This window comes from Hyperolius riggenbachi, chromosome 6 (assembly GCF_040937935.1).
Source record: "Hyperolius riggenbachi isolate aHypRig1 chromosome 6, aHypRig1.pri, whole genome shotgun sequence".
Classification (NCBI taxonomy): domain Eukaryota; kingdom Metazoa; phylum Chordata; class Amphibia; order Anura; family Hyperoliidae; genus Hyperolius; species Hyperolius riggenbachi.
This window is the reverse complement of record NC_090651.1, coordinates 315,587,804-315,605,939: the sequence shown is the minus strand read 5'-3', so window position 1 is coordinate 315,605,939 and position 18,136 is coordinate 315,587,804. Positions and strand designations below refer to the sequence as shown.

At 45.2% G+C, this 18,136-nt stretch overlaps 1 protein-coding gene across 2 annotated transcripts in view; it reads right to left on the bottom strand.

Moving 5' to 3' along the window:
- The window catches only part of POLD1 (DNA polymerase delta 1, catalytic subunit), a 171,538-nt gene that overhangs the window by 101,327 nt on the left and 52,075 nt on the right, over positions 1 to 18,136 (bottom strand). For both annotated transcript variants that reach the window (XM_068241332.1, XM_068241331.1), the window contains exons 15-17: positions 17,033 to 17,149; positions 14,978 to 15,091; positions 11,667 to 11,814 (exon numbers count right to left, since the gene is read on the bottom strand). In XM_068241332.1, coding sequence (XP_068097433.1) covers positions 11,667 to 11,814; positions 14,978 to 15,091; positions 17,033 to 17,149 — 379 coding nt within the window. The remainder of the gene's footprint in view (positions 1 to 11,666; positions 11,815 to 14,977; positions 15,092 to 17,032; positions 17,150 to 18,136) is intronic.

Genomic DNA, 18,136 nt, shown 5'->3' with positions numbered 1-18,136 from the left:
GTTCAGACTTATAAGTCTGATCTGACAAGACTAGCTGCATGCTTGTTTCTGGTTTTAATCAGATACTACTGCAGAGAAATAGACCAGCAGGGCTGCCAGGCAACTGGTATTAATTAAAAGGAAATAAACATGACAGCCTCCATATACCTCTCTCTTCAGTTCCCCTTTAACAGCTTTGCTTTTGGTGTATATGCAGAGATTCCGTTTGGGTTCAAGGTGCGTTTGCAGTTTCTGGGGGGGCTCAGCGCACCTCTGGTTGTAGGCCATTCGGAGGCAGCCTGGTGATGCGCTGATCCACCTTTTGCGCAAGTGGTCTTATCTATTTGTCATAAATTAGCTAGTATCCCTGTAAGACCCCCCTAAAGTTGTAATTAAGAATCTAATGACATTTATTTATGTTTGCGGAAGAATGTTTTTCCTTCGAATTTCCAGTATATATAAGCTGAGTGTTTTACCTTCTTGTCAATACACAGGAATTAAGTCTGAAGAAGGCTTATTAGCCGAATGCCCACTTTTTAGATTTACCTCTAAGTTAGCCAGTCTTGTGTTGTCCAGAGATTTTTCCTGGAGAACAGAAGCATTTCCCATGTAACCTATGGTAGAAAAGAACCTGTTCCCGGAACAATAAGTTTGTGTCTAGTTGTGTATGTGTGCGTTTGTGTTTAGGCCAGGGTGTATAAACTTTTGATCAGGTTCATTTGTGTGGTTTGTGCAGTGATAAGGATTTAAAAAGAGTTAACACAGTTGTTTGATAACAAATGGCTTTACCCAACCACTAATTTGAGGGAAAGAAAAGTTTTTGTGTCATTCATAGTCTATGAAAATGGTTAAGAAATCAAAAATTCTGCTAGTGTATATAAACTTAAGAGCAAAACTCTGTATACTTTTTATATAGCCCTTTTTCACAGTATACATAGTTTTGTCACTAACTGTTCCTCAGAAGAGCTCATAATCCAATCCCTGTCGTAGCCATATGTCTATCAAAGTCTAAGGCCAGTTTTAGGAGGAAGCCAACGTACTTATCTGTATATTTTTGGGTTGTGGAAGGAAACCCATGCAGATATGGGGAGAACATACAAACTCCGTACAGACAGTGCCCTGGCTGGGATAAAAACTGGGGACCCAACGCTGCAAGAGGAGACTGCTAACCATTACATCCCACTCATCTCACTTACACTAAAGAGCACTGCAAGTAAAAAGCATTTACTGTATTTTTTGGACTAGCTTTTTCTCCACCAAAAGTGGAGGAAAAAAAGTCACTGTGTCCTTTAGTCCAAATGCAGGGAGTTCCTGACTTTCGAACACCTGCCAATACGGACCTCCAACACACCGCAGTGTCGGGGACTCCCTGTACTGTGCCCATGCAGAGGATGACAAAGGGGGACAAAGAGAGGAAATAATGGGGACACAAAGGGGCATAGAGGAGGACATAAGGGGGACACAAAGGGGAATAGAGGAGGACACAAGGAGGACAGAGTTGAACACATGAGGGATACCAGGGGGACAGAGGAGCACACGGAGACAAAAAAGGTACAAGGGGACATGAGGTACAAAGTGGGCATAATTCACAAGATGCCCCTTCACCATGGATGCACCAAGTTTAGTAGATATTTTTTCCACTGGTTTTTGCCCTCTAAGCCTAGGTGCGTATTATAGTCTGAAAAATACGGTACATTCATATTTCTCTTGTGTGTGCATTTAAATCCTCAATATAACTGTAGCCATCTATCCAGTACAGGAATGAGTGGGAAACACAAACCTGCTAAACCCTTACAACCACAAATCACAGACAGGAAAGTATGGCAATAGATATGAAAAAGGAATGAGAAGTTGTTGAATCACTTAAATGATCATATTAACGGACACAGCGTTTCCTAGGCTTGCATATACAGCCTCAGCATCCCAGCTGAAATGTATTCAATGCCCGGCTATACAGTTAAATCTATACAGTAACCACTCTGCATGTAAGACCTGCTGTGCAAAATGTAGCAAGAGGCAGCCAGCCCCTGAGTTCCTGTTTTATTGACTCACACACAGTGCTGAAAGACGCAGCATGCCTGAGACTGATAAGCAGGCTTCAACACAGCTCTGTGCAGGGGCTAAGTAACCCTCTGATGCAACGCTCAGGCGGAAGCATGTGCTCAGCGCTTGCCTCACCTCCCCACACTCTAGTGGATTGGTTTTCTGGACTTGACAGCGGTAAGCAGCTATAGTTCACAGTTAACTGCTGGGCGCCAGCCAGCTTCAGGACACAAAAAAAAAATTGAAGTCAAAGAAAGCAATATATACTTTCTTCTTTGCTCTAAAAGATTATTTACAAGCCTTAAAGGACATCCGAGGTGCCAAGTGACATGATGAGATAGACATGTGTATGTACAGTGCCAAGCACACAAATAACTAGGCTGTGTTCCTTTTTTCGTTTCTCTGTCTGAAAGAGTTACTAATCAGGTATGCAAATTACAGTTTTTGCCTGGGTCGGACTATAGCATAACCTTCACTGATAAGGAAGTACAGCCATAAAACACTTTCCTGGCAGGAAATGGGTTCTGAGAGCAGCAAAGAGATAAAAAGGGTCAATAATTCATAGATTTTAGCTCTGGCATAATTCCATGCATGTGTCATTGAGCAGAGACAATGAAACATTAAAAACTAGATTTAAATATAAAATAAAACTGTGGGATAGCTAAAACAGTCATTTTTAGGAGGAGGAGGATATATACAATTGTTTAGCTCATTCATTTATGTTCACTTTGGATGTCCTTTAAACCTACTATCACAAAAACATTGAAGCAGAGGAGCATTCAAACAGTTAAACACTGCACTGCAGTGGAAAGCTCCTTCAGCTCATGATCGGCATCTGAAGAGGTGATAATATCTTCTGTTTACATTCCTCTTTTGCTACAATTAGTTACAGACTGCCACCTGGTGAAACGGAACTGTACTGAGCTGGCACGCAGAGACTGATGAGAAATTTTCACTAGATAGCTGCTATATTTATATATTAAAATCTATGAATAAAATGCAATGGCAGCTTTCAGAGCAGATAGTCTATACTTTGGGAATGTGTGATTTGTAACAAGGAAATATTACTTGTGCACAAAAGGAAATATGGTTACTGAATGGGTAATAAAAAGTAGGAAAACCTTTATATTTAATGTTATGTTCCACTTTAATAAGGAAGTTTAAAGTGGCACTGTAATGACACATAGTAGAATGGAATTCATTTCAGGATACCCAATTTTAAATTAATTAGCTTGCTTCCAGTATCAGAAATGTGGCTACGTCATCAATTATTATCTTTACCTTCCCTCTGCAACTGCTGTAAGCTTTTAGGAAACTCGCAGTCAACCATATTTAGCGTTCAACGGAACCCGAGGTGAGAGAGATATGGAGGCCGGCAAGTTTATTTCCTTTTAAATAATACAGATTGCCTGGCAGTCCTGCTGATCCTCTACCTCTAATACTTTAAGCCACAGACCCTAAACAAGCATGCAGATGAGGTGTTCATGGCAAATCTGACAAGATTAGCTGCATGCATGTTTCAGGCATGTGATTTGGACCCTACCTACCAGAAAGATCAGGGCTGCCAGGCAACTGGTATTGGTTAAAAGGAAATACATATGGCAGCCTCCATAGGTCTAACACCTTGGGTTCCTTCTAATAAATCTGCAGAAAGTAGGGAGTGAATAATTTTGTTCCCTTTGGACAACTACAGGGCAACCCCTTATGAACACCTGTATCTTTTGATTGAAAAAGCCAGGACTCAAGTCATCTCCTGCTCCACTGCTCTCACTTAGAGCCAGACAGCAAGTTGGCATTAAGAAAGCAGACAGGTTCTTTATTCCTTTCAATGTACAGCCAGTCTACTTCCTGGCAAAAAGTAGATGTAGGGAGCAGGTGGAGAGGGGGCACTGGATAGAAACAAACTCCCAGCATTTCAGATCACTTTGCTCCCATTGCCTACATGTGCAAATAAGGTGGTTGCGGATACTGGAACTGAAAGGGAGTGGGGCGTGGCATTCAGAAGCCCAAGGAAGCATTTGGAATAATGATACTTTAAACTTTTTGCGGACGCAGTTGATTGAATCTACACCATGTTTGGAGCCTCTTATCCATGCCAAGGTGTAAATTTCAATTTCCCATCATCATGTGCTCCCAGCACTATCGCCAATCCATCGCCGCTGCGCTAAGCTTTGCAATAACAGCTGCGCTCCGGGCGCAGGTCAGGAGCCAATTTTATTAGTTCCTGACCTTGTGGTCTCTGTGAGCCAATCCCAGCCGAAATCTGAAGGGGGGGGTCCGGTCCTTAAAGGGAACCTAAACTGAGAGGGATGTGGATGTTTCCTTTTAAACAATACCAGTTGCCTGGTAGTTCTGCTGATCTTTGGCTGCAGTAGTGGCTGAATCACACACCTGAAACAAGCATGCAGCTAATCCAATCTGACTTCAGTCAGAGCACCTGATCTGCATGCTTGTTGAGGGGCTGTGGCTTAAAGTATTGCACACAGGATCAGCAGGAGAGTCGGGCAACTGGTATTATTTTAAAAAGGAAAATTCCATATCCTTCTGAGCCAGAGCTGCAGTGTCCCCAATAGGTTAAGCACATACTGAGCATCTGGGTGCTGCGGCGTGCAGAAAACTTCTTAAACAAATCTTCACCTAAGCAAGATTTGTTTATTGTGTGGGCTTTTGAGGAGCAGCATGCTTTTACTTACCTGTGGGATGGGAGTTGATCTGTAGCTCCCACTGGCCTTAGGGAAGCCTGTGTTACCATGGTGACTTTCTGTATCCTTGGCCACCGCAATGTGAACTACATCTCCCAGCCTGAATCACGTTTGCCAGGAACAGAGGACATCACTGTAGCACGGGGAGAAAGAAAATGGTGGTCTCCATATAGATGGGGGCTACTGAGCACCCTCCCCCATAGTAAATGCCTGCTGCTCCCCCAGAAGCCCACACAATTAACGAACCTCACTTAGGGGAGAGTTCATTTAAAACGTTCAGGCAGGGAACACACTTGACAGTTTTCGTACGCGTTTTCTGCACAGAAAAACTGATAACTCATGTTAATCAATGGGCTAGAACACACTTACTGTGTTCGCACGCAGAAAAAAAACTGACATTCTGCATCCTGATTCTGCACATTTTGGCAGTTTCCTCTATCATTTACATCAGCTGCTGTGAAAAAATGTGCGCGTTTTCCTGCATGGAAACACACTTGGTGTGCAGAAAAAGTATGCAGAAAAACGCGCGCGGAAAACTGAAAGTCAAGTGTGTTCCCTGCTTAAGAATTTGTGCATAGTTAGCTTTAAAAAGGAACTCCAGTGATAATAATGTAATAAAAAGTGCTTCATATTTACAATAATTATGAATAAATAATTTAGTCAGTTTTTGCCCATTGTAAATCTTTCTTCTCCCCGATTTACATTCTGACATTTATCACATGGTGACATTTTTACTGTTGGCAGGTGATGTCAGTGGAAGGAGATGCTGCTTGTTTTTTGGCAGCTTATTCCCCACAATGCAACAAGGCTCCCAGTGTGATGTTAGGACCATGGTCCTGACATCACACTGTGGGAGGGGTTTCACCACAATATTAGCCATACAGAGCCCCCTGATGATCCGTTTGTGAAAACGAAAAGATTTTGCATAGGAAAGGGGGTATTAGCTTCTGATTGGGATGAAATTCAATTCTTGGTTAGAGTTTCTCTTTAAGCAGTTGTAATTTGTAAGATCCACGAGCTACCAAGTACCAGAGATGAGATGAAGGGCTGGATCACACTGGGGGCGATTGTGGTGCGCTTGCCCATTTCCAGAAATCAACCAATCTCCAGTGCAGTGTCACCCTATGAGAGCATTCCCATAGCAGCACTGCAATCCTCGCTGCATGTAGCATTTTTTGGAGCGCTTCAGCTATAAGGAATGTGCAAAAATGCCCATTCCTTTAAAAACCGCTCTGAAGATCGCATTGCAAAATCGCAGTCTCTAAACGCTAAGCAAGTGCATTTTACAGTGTGAACTAAGCCTATTTCTGCTTTATTATCTACCAATGTCGCCAATTACAGTGCAGACATTCAATTTGGTTACGGTATATTTTATGACAATAATAAGATTCCTTATCTTTGCTCCCCATTGTGAACAGACTTAGTATGTGTTTATTTTGCGCTTTTTCTTTTATTTCCTTATGATCTTAAATACTTGGTTAAACAATTACATTTACAGGATTTGTATGGTGTCATTTCAATGAATAGGACCATTGGGAAAATGGCAAGGTGGGTGTGCTGGGGAATGGAGGGAATTCCCAATGGACAAACCGTGTGCGGCTGTGCCAACATCACGAGACGCGAGGAACACAAGACGAGAGGGACAGCTGAACGGGAAATGCTCAGTGCCAAACACTTCGGTGCCACACAGACTGACAAACTGGCTTAACCGGTCATTCAGGTTCTAGGCCTGGTACAGCAGCAATGGAGGCAGCAGGCAGTGCTACTGCTAGTTGTAAGGGAAGCTCTGGAAATACAGTGGGATGCAAAAGTATTCGGCCCACTTGAAGTTTTCCACATTGTGTCACATTACTGCCACAAACATGAATCAATTTTATTGGAATTCCACATGTAAGACCAATACGAAGTTCTGTACAAGTGAAACGTGGAATGAAAATCATACATGCTTCCAAACTTTTTTTTTTTTTTACAAAGAAATAACTGCAAAGTGGGGTGTGCGTAATTATTCAGCCCCCTTTGGTCTGAGTGCAGTCAGTTGCCCATAGACATTGCCTGATGAGTGCTAATGACTAAATAGAGTGCACCTGTGTGTAATCTAATGTCAGTACAAATACAGCTGCTCCGTGAGGGCCTCAGAGGTTGCCTAAGATAATATTGGGAGCAACAACACCATTAAGTCCAAAGAACACACAAGACAGGTCAGGGATAAAGTTATTGAGAAATTTCAAGCTGAACTGTAGATACAAAATAAAAACATTGATTCACTTACGTGGGGCTTCCCCAAGCCCCCAGCAGCTGTCCTGTCCCACGCCGCTCCTCGACGAGCCTCCCTTCTCCTGCCACCAGCTACTTTCGGTTTTGCCACCGGGCCACTGCGCCTGAGCAGCTCTGGCCACGCGTATCCTTTCTTCGCGTTCCCCGCTATTGCAGAGGGGAACGCGAAGAAAGGATACGCTTGGCAGGGCTGCGCTGGCCTCGACTTACAAGTCGAGGTACAGGACGGAGCGGCGGCGGGGGAACGGAGACTCGGCGCGGGACAGGACAGCTGCTGGGGGCATGGGGAAGCCCCAGGTAAGTGAAACAATGTGTTTATTTTGTATGTACAGTTCCGCTTTAAAGCAGGCTTAGGCTACAAAAATATTTCCAAAGCCTTGAACATCCCACGGAGCACTGTTCAAGCGATCATTCAGAAATGGAAGGAGTATGGCACAACTGTAAACCTACCAAGACAAGGCCATCCACCTAAACTCACAGGCCAAACAAGGAGAGCGCTGATCAGAAATGCAGTCAAGAGGCCCATGGCGAATCTGGACGAGCTGCAGAGATCTACAGCTCAGGTGGGGGAATCTGTCCACAGGACAACTATTAGTCGTGCACTGCACAAAGTTGGCCTTTATGGAAGAGTGGCAAGAGGAAAGCCATTGTTAACAGAAAAGCATTAGAAGTCCCATTTGCAGTTTGCCACAAGCCATGTGGGGGACACAGCAAACATGTGGAAGAAAGTGCTCTGGTCAGATGAGACCAAAACGGAACTTTTTGGCCATAATGCAAAACGCTATGTGTGGCTGAAAATTAACACTGGACATCACTCTGAACACACCATCCCCACTGTCAAATATGGTGGTGGCAGCATCATGCTTGGGGGGGGGGGGGGGGGACAGGGAAGCTGGTCAGAGTTGATGAGAAGATGGATGGAGCCAAATACAGGGCAATCTTGGAAGAAAACCTCTTGGGAGTCTGCAAAAGACTTGAGACTGGGGCAGATGTTCACCTTCCAGCAGGGACAATGACCCTAAACATAAAGCCAGGGCAACAATGAAATGATTTAAAACGAAACATATCCATGTGTTAGAATGGCCTAGTCAAAGTCCAGATCTAAATCCAATAGAGAATCTGTAGCAAGATCTGAAAACTGCTGTTCACAAACGCTGTCCATCTAATCTGACTGATCTGGAGCTGTTTTGCAAAGAAGAATGGGCAAGGATTTCAGTCTCTAGATGAGCAAAGCTGGTAGAGACATACCCTAAAAGACTGGCAGCTCTAATTGCTGAAAAAGGTGGTTCTACAAAGTATATTGACTCAGGGGGCTGAATAAATTACGCACACCCCACTTTGCAGTTTTTTTTGTTTTTTTTTAATGTTTGGAATCCTGTATGATTTCGTTCCACTTCTCACGTGTACACCACTTTGTATTGGTCTTTCACGTGGAATTCCAACAAAATGGATTCATGTTTGTGGCAGTAATATGACAAAATGTGGGAAAGGGGGCCCAAATACTTTTGCAAGCTACTGTATAAGTTATGTTATATACGCTACACATATTAAATAGCAAAAAAATTTGGATCTGGGAAAAAAGGTAGTTAAATTCATGACACAAGAGATTGGTTGAAATTGGCTGTTCAGTGGCACACAGATTGATCGCAAAAAATTTGAGGAAGACAAGGAAACCAGAATTATCAATGTGGGTGTTAGAAGTAGCAAGTGGTGACCTTGGGTCAAGAAACATGTTTTACTAAGAAGAGGGAAGTGTTTGGACCCTGAAACAGCTGATTTCGGCACAGCACAGCGCTGATTGCTTCGGCACCAACGCTGCGTGTGATTTGGGAGCCTGGAGTTTTAGCCAGGCACCACACACATTAGTAAAAATAAATAAAAAGGGCAATTCGGATGCCAAGAATAGCCGGTGCCCGAATTGCGTGTCCTCCCGAGTTGCTACAACTCAGAGGGGTAATAGCAATCAGCGCAGGCCCGGAGTTTGTGCAGAAGCAGGGCGAGATGTTTTTTGGCTGCACACTATGCCGAGATGGTACTCGCTGAGAATGGATAGACCCTTTTGGACCTTGTAGTGGCTTTCCACACAGCCCTCTGGACCTCAGTTGTCGCTTGTTGACCCCTGAAGAAATCTGAGAGCTTGTCTGATTGAAGATCCGGGCCGCGCTCCTCTTCATGCACAAGAAAAGTCATACTGTGTCTGCGGAGTAGGCCACGCTCATGCATGAAGAGGAGCACGGCCTAGATTTTCCAGGGGGTCTCAGTGAGTGGCGGTAGCAGTGAAGAGGACAAGGAAAGCCTCCAAAGGCGTCTGGAGATGGAGTTGCAAGTATGGAGAACAAGAAAATGTGTCTTTACTGGAGGTATAGCAAAGGCTGGTCAACAGGGAACAGGGGAGAGAGTGAAGGAAAAGGGAAAAGGCAGGATTCCAATTATGAAAATTGGCCAGACAGCTGCCCACATTGAAGAGCCACAATTCCCTGTGCAGGGAGGTGCGGCCGCTCTGACAACTCAGATGGAGGTGGTACTGCTTGAGGAGGCACAATAGTGGTGCTTGTCAGCGGACTCCTTACTGCGACGAAATACATCTAGAGAAGGTAGTGCAGTACATGGGTGGTAACAGGAGAGCGCACATTATGCATGATAAGAGCTTACGGGAGAGGCCTGCGCGGGTCCACTTTTTCATACCCGCACCCGCTACCCGCACCTGACCCGCTTTCTGGTGAATTTGATACCCGCAACCCGACCCGCACCCGCAGAACCGCTACCCGCACCCGACCCGCTACCCGCTTTTTTACATTTTCTTGTAAAGTGCACATTTAAAGTAACATTGGGAGCTGTAAAGTTAATAAACCTATTTTTATACTCAAACCAAAGCTAAAGAAGGTTTTTAGCTTGCTTTCACTACCCGCGACCCGCACACCGCTACCCGAAACTCGCTACCCGCACCCGACCCGCACCCGCAGTTTAAATCAATTCGGGTACCCGAACCTGACCCACGTTTCAGGTTACCCGCGGGTACCCGACCCGCTGCAGGCCTCTAGCTCACGGGGTGCACCAAGCTCCACGCCCACTGCAGTCTGGATTCGGCATGTATCGCAGTCCAACAGTGAGTGAGCGGTATTCTAAACAATAAACTACAAACAGTAGGAGGGACCACAAATGAAAGGGAGGTGAATTGTGAGGTATGTACATATTGCTAATGGGGTTGAAGGTGAGATTTAGGTAGGTTTTTTTTAACTTACATTTTTGTTGCCAAAAGTATGACATTTATTATTTCCAAATTGATGATGCTAACATGAACCCAACATAATGGGGTTGTTTCATAAAAGGCTGTGCGGTAAAAAAATCTGGTCAGGAAAATACGCATTCGTTATTTTAGACTTTTGTGTGCGAATTCATAAAAATGTTCACAGCTGCAATAGAAGTCGGTGATTTCCTGAAGTAAACTTGGTAACATCAGAAGAGTGATGCATTGCTGTTCTCCTGCAGAGACAGCATTACAATATAAGAGGCATCTCAACTTCCCTTTAGATGTGCATGTTTTGTTATACTGCATCTGCTTGCCCTGAATCTGCTCTGAATCTCTCTATTAGTCTTTCTTAACATTCTATTTAATACCACTGCTTAGAAGAACTTCAACAAACTTTACACATGCCAGGCTTTGTGATGTTCACCTCCAGCTTCTACACATCTTAAAAACAGGAACCCAAGAGGTTAAACAGCCACACACAGCCTAAGGTATTCAGGGGAAGCCTGGCTTGTTCTTATCGATCTGCTACTGCCTGGGGGGAGATCTCACTGCTTCAGCTTGTGAGTCTCCATTCCCAGCACAGTCCTGCATAGACTTTGCTCTCTTATTACCACTTTAAAGCAGGCAGTATTGTTCCATGCCTTTACCGCCTGTCCTAATCTTTATGAATTGACATTTACTGACCTGTTGAGGTAATTGCCGCACAAGCCGGTAATTTACATCACTGCTTGGCAATTTCAGCTTTTCATGCGGTAACAGCTTTTATGAATTGACATTTTCCTAAATGCTCGGTAAAGTCAGCCGTTTTCTGCATTACCGAATGCGGGAATTCTTTATGAATCGACCCCTAAAAAGGGACCGGCAAAGCCAACCCTACTAGCTGGGCATCTGAATTAGATCCGGCAAATTCTGAGGGAAAAAATGGTTTGACATAGGTCATTGAAGTAAACCTGCCATTTCTTGTACTACACAGAATACCAGCCATGTGCTTCTTATTTTGTTATCTGCAGCCAGAGCCCAGATATTTACAGATGACCAATTTGCCCTTCGCATTATTTCTGAAACAACTAACCAATCAAATGCCGCACTGAGGCAAAGGCCCCGCCCCACAGCCCCTCAGTGTGTCCACAGGCTGCTCAGCTGGTCATGTCACTCTGCTCAAGGCTGCAGCTGTCAGCAAAATTTTCCTCACAGAAAGTACGCAGTCAGGTGTTCTTTGAGTACATTTTCCAACATGATGAATATTCTTTCCACTGAAACCTCAGTGTAGAAATTTTGTAGCACTGCTTGGAAGAGAAACAGATACTCTTGCAGACACTTTCGTCCAGCACATCCTCATCAGTGGTGAGGAAACTGGTGTAGCTCTGCCATTGCTTTAGCCTTTCAAACCAAAGGACTGAGGAGGAAGCCCCACTCACCTGTGAGATCTCCAGACAGGGCAGTTTTCCAACCTGTGCTCCAGTAAACCCGTACACAGAGTTGGCGCTCACTTTCAGGGCCAGCTGACGACCATCCAACACCTTCTGCTTAAAGGGATCAGTTTCCTTCTTCAGCTCATTCTTTGCTCTGCAAGAATAGACACACCTCAGTTAAGTAACTCATCCTGTGCTGTTACGAGTTAGTTGGATGCACAGAATGGGCCCGACCAATTCACTTTTTCTCCTAGGTTTTTTCCTAGGAGATTATTTTTTATCTTTTAAAAATATCTTTTGCACTCTGCAATTGAAAGAGTACCACAAAGTAGGTGGAACAGTACTGACAAAATTATTATAGTATTTTCTTGCTTGCTGATGGCTTAAAGTGGATCCGAGGTGAACTTTTACTCGTTGCATAATTGTGTTCCTTTCCTATTGTTTATAGGGCATTCCTCCAGCCAAATACTTTTTTGTTTTTGTTTTAAACAAACAAACAAAAACACAGAACACTTATATCGCGCTTTTCTCCTGGCGGACTCAAAGCGCCAGAGCTGCAGCCACTAGGACGCGCTCTATAAGCAGTAGCAGTGTTAGGAAGTCTTGCCCAAGGTCTCCTACTGAATAGGTGCTGGCTTACTGAACAGGCAGAGCCGAGATTCGAACCCAGGTCTCCTGTGTCAGAGGCAGAGCCCTTAACCATTACACTATCCAGCCACAGCTCTTATTGCCCATAAACTAAATAAACCACGCCTACAGATTTTCAAAGAGCCTTGGCAGTAGCAAGGGCTCATGGGAGCTCAGTCTGGGCAGGAGAAGGAGGTGTTTATAGCCATTGATTTCAGAGGCAGAGGGGAGGTGGGCGGATTAGGTTTTTTTCACAGGCTGAGATCTCAAGATACAGATAAGCCTGCCTCTGTGTAATGTTTACAAACATGGCTGCTGTCATTGTATCACAGGAAGAAATAATCATATTCTATTAAAGCTGTTTGCAGCTAGATTTGCTGTGTAATCTATCTAAACTTTAGACAAGATATATAGACAAGTTACTAGTTATAGTTAGTTTTTCATCTCGGATCCGCTTTAAAAGGCATTTTATTGATAAGGTGTGGAAATATCCCCTAGGACAGTGATGGCTAACCTTGGCACTCCAGCTGTGACAAAACTACAAATCCCATCATGCCTCTGCCTCCCCGAGTTATGCTTAGAGCTGTCAGAGTATTGCAATGCCTCATGGGACTTGCAGTTCCACTACAGCTGGCGTGCCAAGGTTAGCCATCACTGACCTAGGAGAAAAAATGGAATTAAAAATTGGGCCCAATTTTTACAAATATACTGATGTTACTCTGAATATAAATCTGAAAATTAAAAACAACCTGTCCGCTTTCTGAAGAGAAGACTGGATGACTGCTGAAATTATTTGTGGCTTTTTCCTTCCATCCCCAATAATTCCCCTGGCTGAAATTGTGTTGGTCTACCAATACAAATGGTAGTCTAGTGACCAGCCCCCCATTTTACAAAGCTTTCCCTGGTATTCTGGTGGTCCCCCCTTCCCCTTTAAAGGGGCACTTCAAGAGAAACCGTAACCAAGAATTGAACTTCATCCCAATCAGTAGCTGATACTCCCTTTTACATGAGAAATCTATTCCTTTTCTCAAACGCATCATCAGGGGGCTCTGTATGGCTGATTTTGTGGTGAAACCCCTCCCACAGTGTGATGTCAGCACCTCACAGCTCTGAGGTCCGGACATCACACTGTGGGAGCCTTGTTGCATTGTGGGAAATAGCAGCTGTTTGCAACTGCCAAAAAATCAACCAGCATCTCCTTCCAGTGACATCACTTGCCAGCAGTAAAAATGCCCCCATGTGATAAATATCTGAATGTAAATCAGAGAGACTAAAGATTTTACAATGAGCAAACGCTGACTAAATAATTTATACAATTAAGCACTTTTTCATTTTTATTACATTATTTTCACTGGAGTTCCTCTTTAAGTCAAAAAAAAAAAAAACATAACTTACCAGGGGCTACTTGCAGCCCCCTGGAGTCCTCCTGTGCCCACGATGCCGGTCCAAGTGCCTCTGGCCACCAGCGGCGACCCCGCAAAGCTGGCCTGTTGCTGCCATTCGGCGTCTATGATTTCTATGATGCATGCGCGGCCCCGAGCCACGCGCACCCTGATCGCACCCCTGGAGCTGGTAGCACTCTGTGCATGCGCAGTAGCAAGGTCCACTTACTGCCCATGCACAGAACTCTCCTGGCCCACGGGAGCATGAGGAGGATACGTGTGGCCAACTAGCTTAGTGGGGGTCGGTGCTGCTGGCCGGAGGGACTTGGACCTGCATCGTGGGCACAGGAAGACTCCAGGGGGCTGCAAGAAGCCGCTGGTAAGTTAAAATATTTTTTTTATGTTAACTTAAGATTAACTTTAAGGCATTTCCTGGTGCACCCCCCCAATCTTTCTGGTTGTCTAGTGGCCCCCTCAACCACAGTAGCTGCCCCTGGTGGCGTGGTTCCCCTCCCTTCCCCTTTAAATGTTCACTGGTAGTCTAGTAGTAATCTCACATTCCCTGGTGGTCTAGTAGTGGATCCCCTCCCCTTTAAGCGGCGTGGACGGAGGGGTGGGAGGGGCAGGGAACGGACGGATGGGGCACTGATAGTGGGCACCAGGGTGTTGCACCTGGTGCCCCCTCAACCACTTGCCCCCATTTATGAGCACAGCCATGTGTCGTGAACATCAGAGGCAGCACACACATTCACGTTCTGTCACAACGGGTATCAGAGAGGACGTGAATATACTGTAGCTTAGTTTGGAAGTGGTTAAATATAATGAACTGTAATAACTAGTATAGCAAGTGGGGTACTTTAACACTTTTTTTTTTTAGTTTTCATTTAAAGTCAGACTAAACAAATAATCCTGTAGTCTTACAAACAAATGGACATCTAGTAGAGCAACCCGTTTTGGCTCGGAAGTCTGTATGTGGACACCAGTATACTGTGTGAATGGCTGTAGATTCTCCTATGGGGCTTTTTTTGCAGAAAGCTTGCCCTAAACTTGTTCAGGGAACACCCCTTGTTCTCATCTTTCATCAACACCCATTTCAAATGCCTTCACCCTCAAACATGCTCAGCTACTGGACAGCTGCTCAGACCACACAGTTGATGAAACAAATGATGAAGTTGCTCTGGGGGATAATGAAGACCTTAAAAACATGCAGAAATGGTAGGAGGGGCATATTTTAATTATAAACCATCTACACGTCTCATCTTGCAGCTGTGTTCACTACTACAAGTGACATTTTAGTAAATATTTTACCGCTTTCGAGCAGATAACAGATTCTCCAAGATTTCCGGTAAAAGTCCTTTCCGCACGCTTGCCTTTACAAACTGATCTCCTGTTGGGGTCTTGATGAAATCTTCAGGATTGAGGCTAGACATTACAGAAGGACATAAACAAGATTGCTAGTTAGAAACAAAAAGATCATGGCTTGTAATGCCCTGCATGGGATCAGAATACACTTGTGCACTACTGTTTCAGATATGGAGTTATCTGGGTTGCTGGTCATCTCTAATTAAAAAAAAAAAAATGAAAATGAAAGCACACCTGAAGTGAAAATAAACCTGAGATTATTAATTGTATGTGTTTTACCAAAGATGAATTAAACATAGACCTGAGTCTCATATTTTTATGTTCAGTTTACATGCTTTAAGACTCTGGAGCGTGGACACGGCCTTATTCTGGAGCGTGGACGCGGCCTTATTCTGGAGCGTGGACGCGGCCTTATTCTGGAGCGTGGACGCGGCCTTATTCTGGAGCGTGGACAGGGCCATATTCTGGAGCGTGGACAGGGCCATATTCTGGAGCGTGGACAGGGCCATATTCTGGAGCGTGGACACGGCCATATTCTGGAGCGTGGACACGGCCATATTCTGGAGCGTGGACACGGCCATATTCTGGAGCGTGGACACGGCCTTATTCTGGAGCGTGGACACGGCCTTATTCTGGAGCGTGGACACGGCCATACTCTGGAGCGTGGACACGGCCATATTCTGGAGCGTGGACAGGGCCTTATTCTGGAGCGTGGACAGGGCCTTATTCTGGAGCGTGGACAGGGCCTTATTCTGGAGCGTGGACAGGGCCTTATTCTGGAGCGTGGACAGGGCCTTATTCTGGAGCGTGGACAGGGCCTTATTCTGGAGCGTGGACAGGGCCTTATTCTGGAGCGTGGACACGGCCATATTCTGGAGCGTGGACACGGCCATATTCTGGAGCGTGGACACGGCCATATTCTGGAGCGTGGACACGGCCATATTCTGGAGCGTGGACACGGCCATATTCTGGAGCGTGGACACGGCCATATTCTGGAGCGTGGACACGGCCATATTCTGGAGCGTGGACACGGCCATATTCTGGAGCGTGGACACGGCCATATTCTGGAGCGTGGACACGGCCATATTCTGGAGCGTGGACACGGCCATATTCTGGAGCGTGGACACGGCCATATTCTGGAGCGTGGACACGGCCATATTCTGGAGCGTGGACACGGCCTTATTCTGGAGCGTGGACACGGCCTTATTCTGGAGCGTGGACACGGCCTTATTCTGGAGCGTGGACACGTCCTTATTCTGGAGCGTGGAAACGGCCTTATTCTGGAGCGTGGACACTGCCTTATTCTGGAGCGTGGACAGGGCCTTATTCTGGAGCGTGGACAGGGCCTTATTCTGGAGCGTGGACAGGGCCATATTCTGGAGCGTGGACAGGGCCATATTCTGGAGCGTGGACACGGCCATATTCTGGAGCGTGGACAGGGCCTTATTCTGGACGTGGACAGGGCCTTATTCTGGAGCGTGGACACGGCCTTATTCTGGAGCGTGGACACGGCCATATTCTGGAGCGTGGACAGGGCCTTATTCTGGAGCGTGGACAGGGCCTTATTCTGGAGCGTGGACAGGGCCTTATTCTGGAGCGTGGACACGGCCTTATTCTGGAGCGTGGACACGGCCTTATTCTGGAGCGTGGACACGGCCTTATTCTGGAGCGTGGACAGGGCCATTTTCTGGAGCGTGGACAGGGCCATTTTCTGGAGCGTGGACACGCCCTTGTTCTGGAATTTATTACTCAGCTTAAAATTTATGTTGAAATAAATGTGGATGTTCCTCACTAGAGTTTGGCAATAAGTTTGGCAACTTGCATGCAAACTGTATGCAACGTAGAACTGGGCCAATCAAATGCAGTTCCTGGTGATATATATTGGCCAAATTCCAATCTGCATAGAAACTGCATGAAATTTGCTTGCAAGTTGCAATTGCCCTAATTGACTATCTCTACTCCTAAAGCATTGCGCTGGAAACACAGGAAATAAATACAAACCCGAATTTGTCGACAGATCCAGACTGCAGCAGCGTGGTATAGCAGAGATTGTGAGCCATCATGATGGATGGATACAGGGAAGAGAAATCAAGGGTAGCTATAGGGACATCATAGTACCTGGAAAATAACATTTCCAATATTAGAATAGGTTTAGCAAACACTAGAAATAACACCATCCAATAAAGGTCTTCAGTTTCCTGGTCATCATTCAAAATTCTGAATTAGTTTATATATATTGTGCATTGGTACTTATGTATTAGGCGGTCGACTAGACTGCCTCTCTGTAGTCAATGCATGAAAAGAAAAGTACAGTGCGACTGAAGAGCAGCTACCTTGTCTTGAATAGGCAGCAGTGATGATCTGGCCACGGCTGCGCTGTATTGCAGTCAAAGTCAAGCAACAGTGGCTCAATGTAACATTAAAGGGTACCCGATGTGAGAGGGATATGGAGGCTGACATGTTTATTTCCTTTTAAAGTGTACCTGAGATAAAAGCCATACCTTACCTGTGGCTTCTTTAAAGGACCACTATTGCGAAAAAAGTAGGCAGTTAAAATCTGACAGAACCGCCAGGTTTTGGGCCAGTCCATATCCTCATGGGGGATTCTCAGGGTTTTCTTTGTTTTCAACAGCATTTCCTGAACCGCAGTTGCAAATTCTACCTCACAAAATAGTGAGCAAGTGAGTAGGGAGGCTGGCTGGTATCTTACTATTTCGGCAGTTAAACTGCTGTTCACAAAATGCAGTTGAAAACAAAGAAAACCCTGAGAATGAGGAGATGGACTGGCTTAAAACCTGTCAGTTCTGTCAGATTTTAACTGCCTACTTTTATCACGATAATGGTGCTTTAAGCCCTGTTGGGTCTGCTCAATCCCTCGCTGTCCTGTCCATGTTTTTTTTTCCTCAGAATATACAAACTTCTACCAAAAATTGTATCTAGATGTTTGATCTAGACAATCTGATGCTCTGAACAAAGGGTGGCCATTTTGTAATGTTTAACCTGCTGAGCGGTCTGGACGAGCTCAGCTCGTCCAACACCGCCAGAGGCTGCCGCTCAGGCCCTGCTGGGCCGATTTTGATGAAATAAAAAGCAGCACACGCAGCC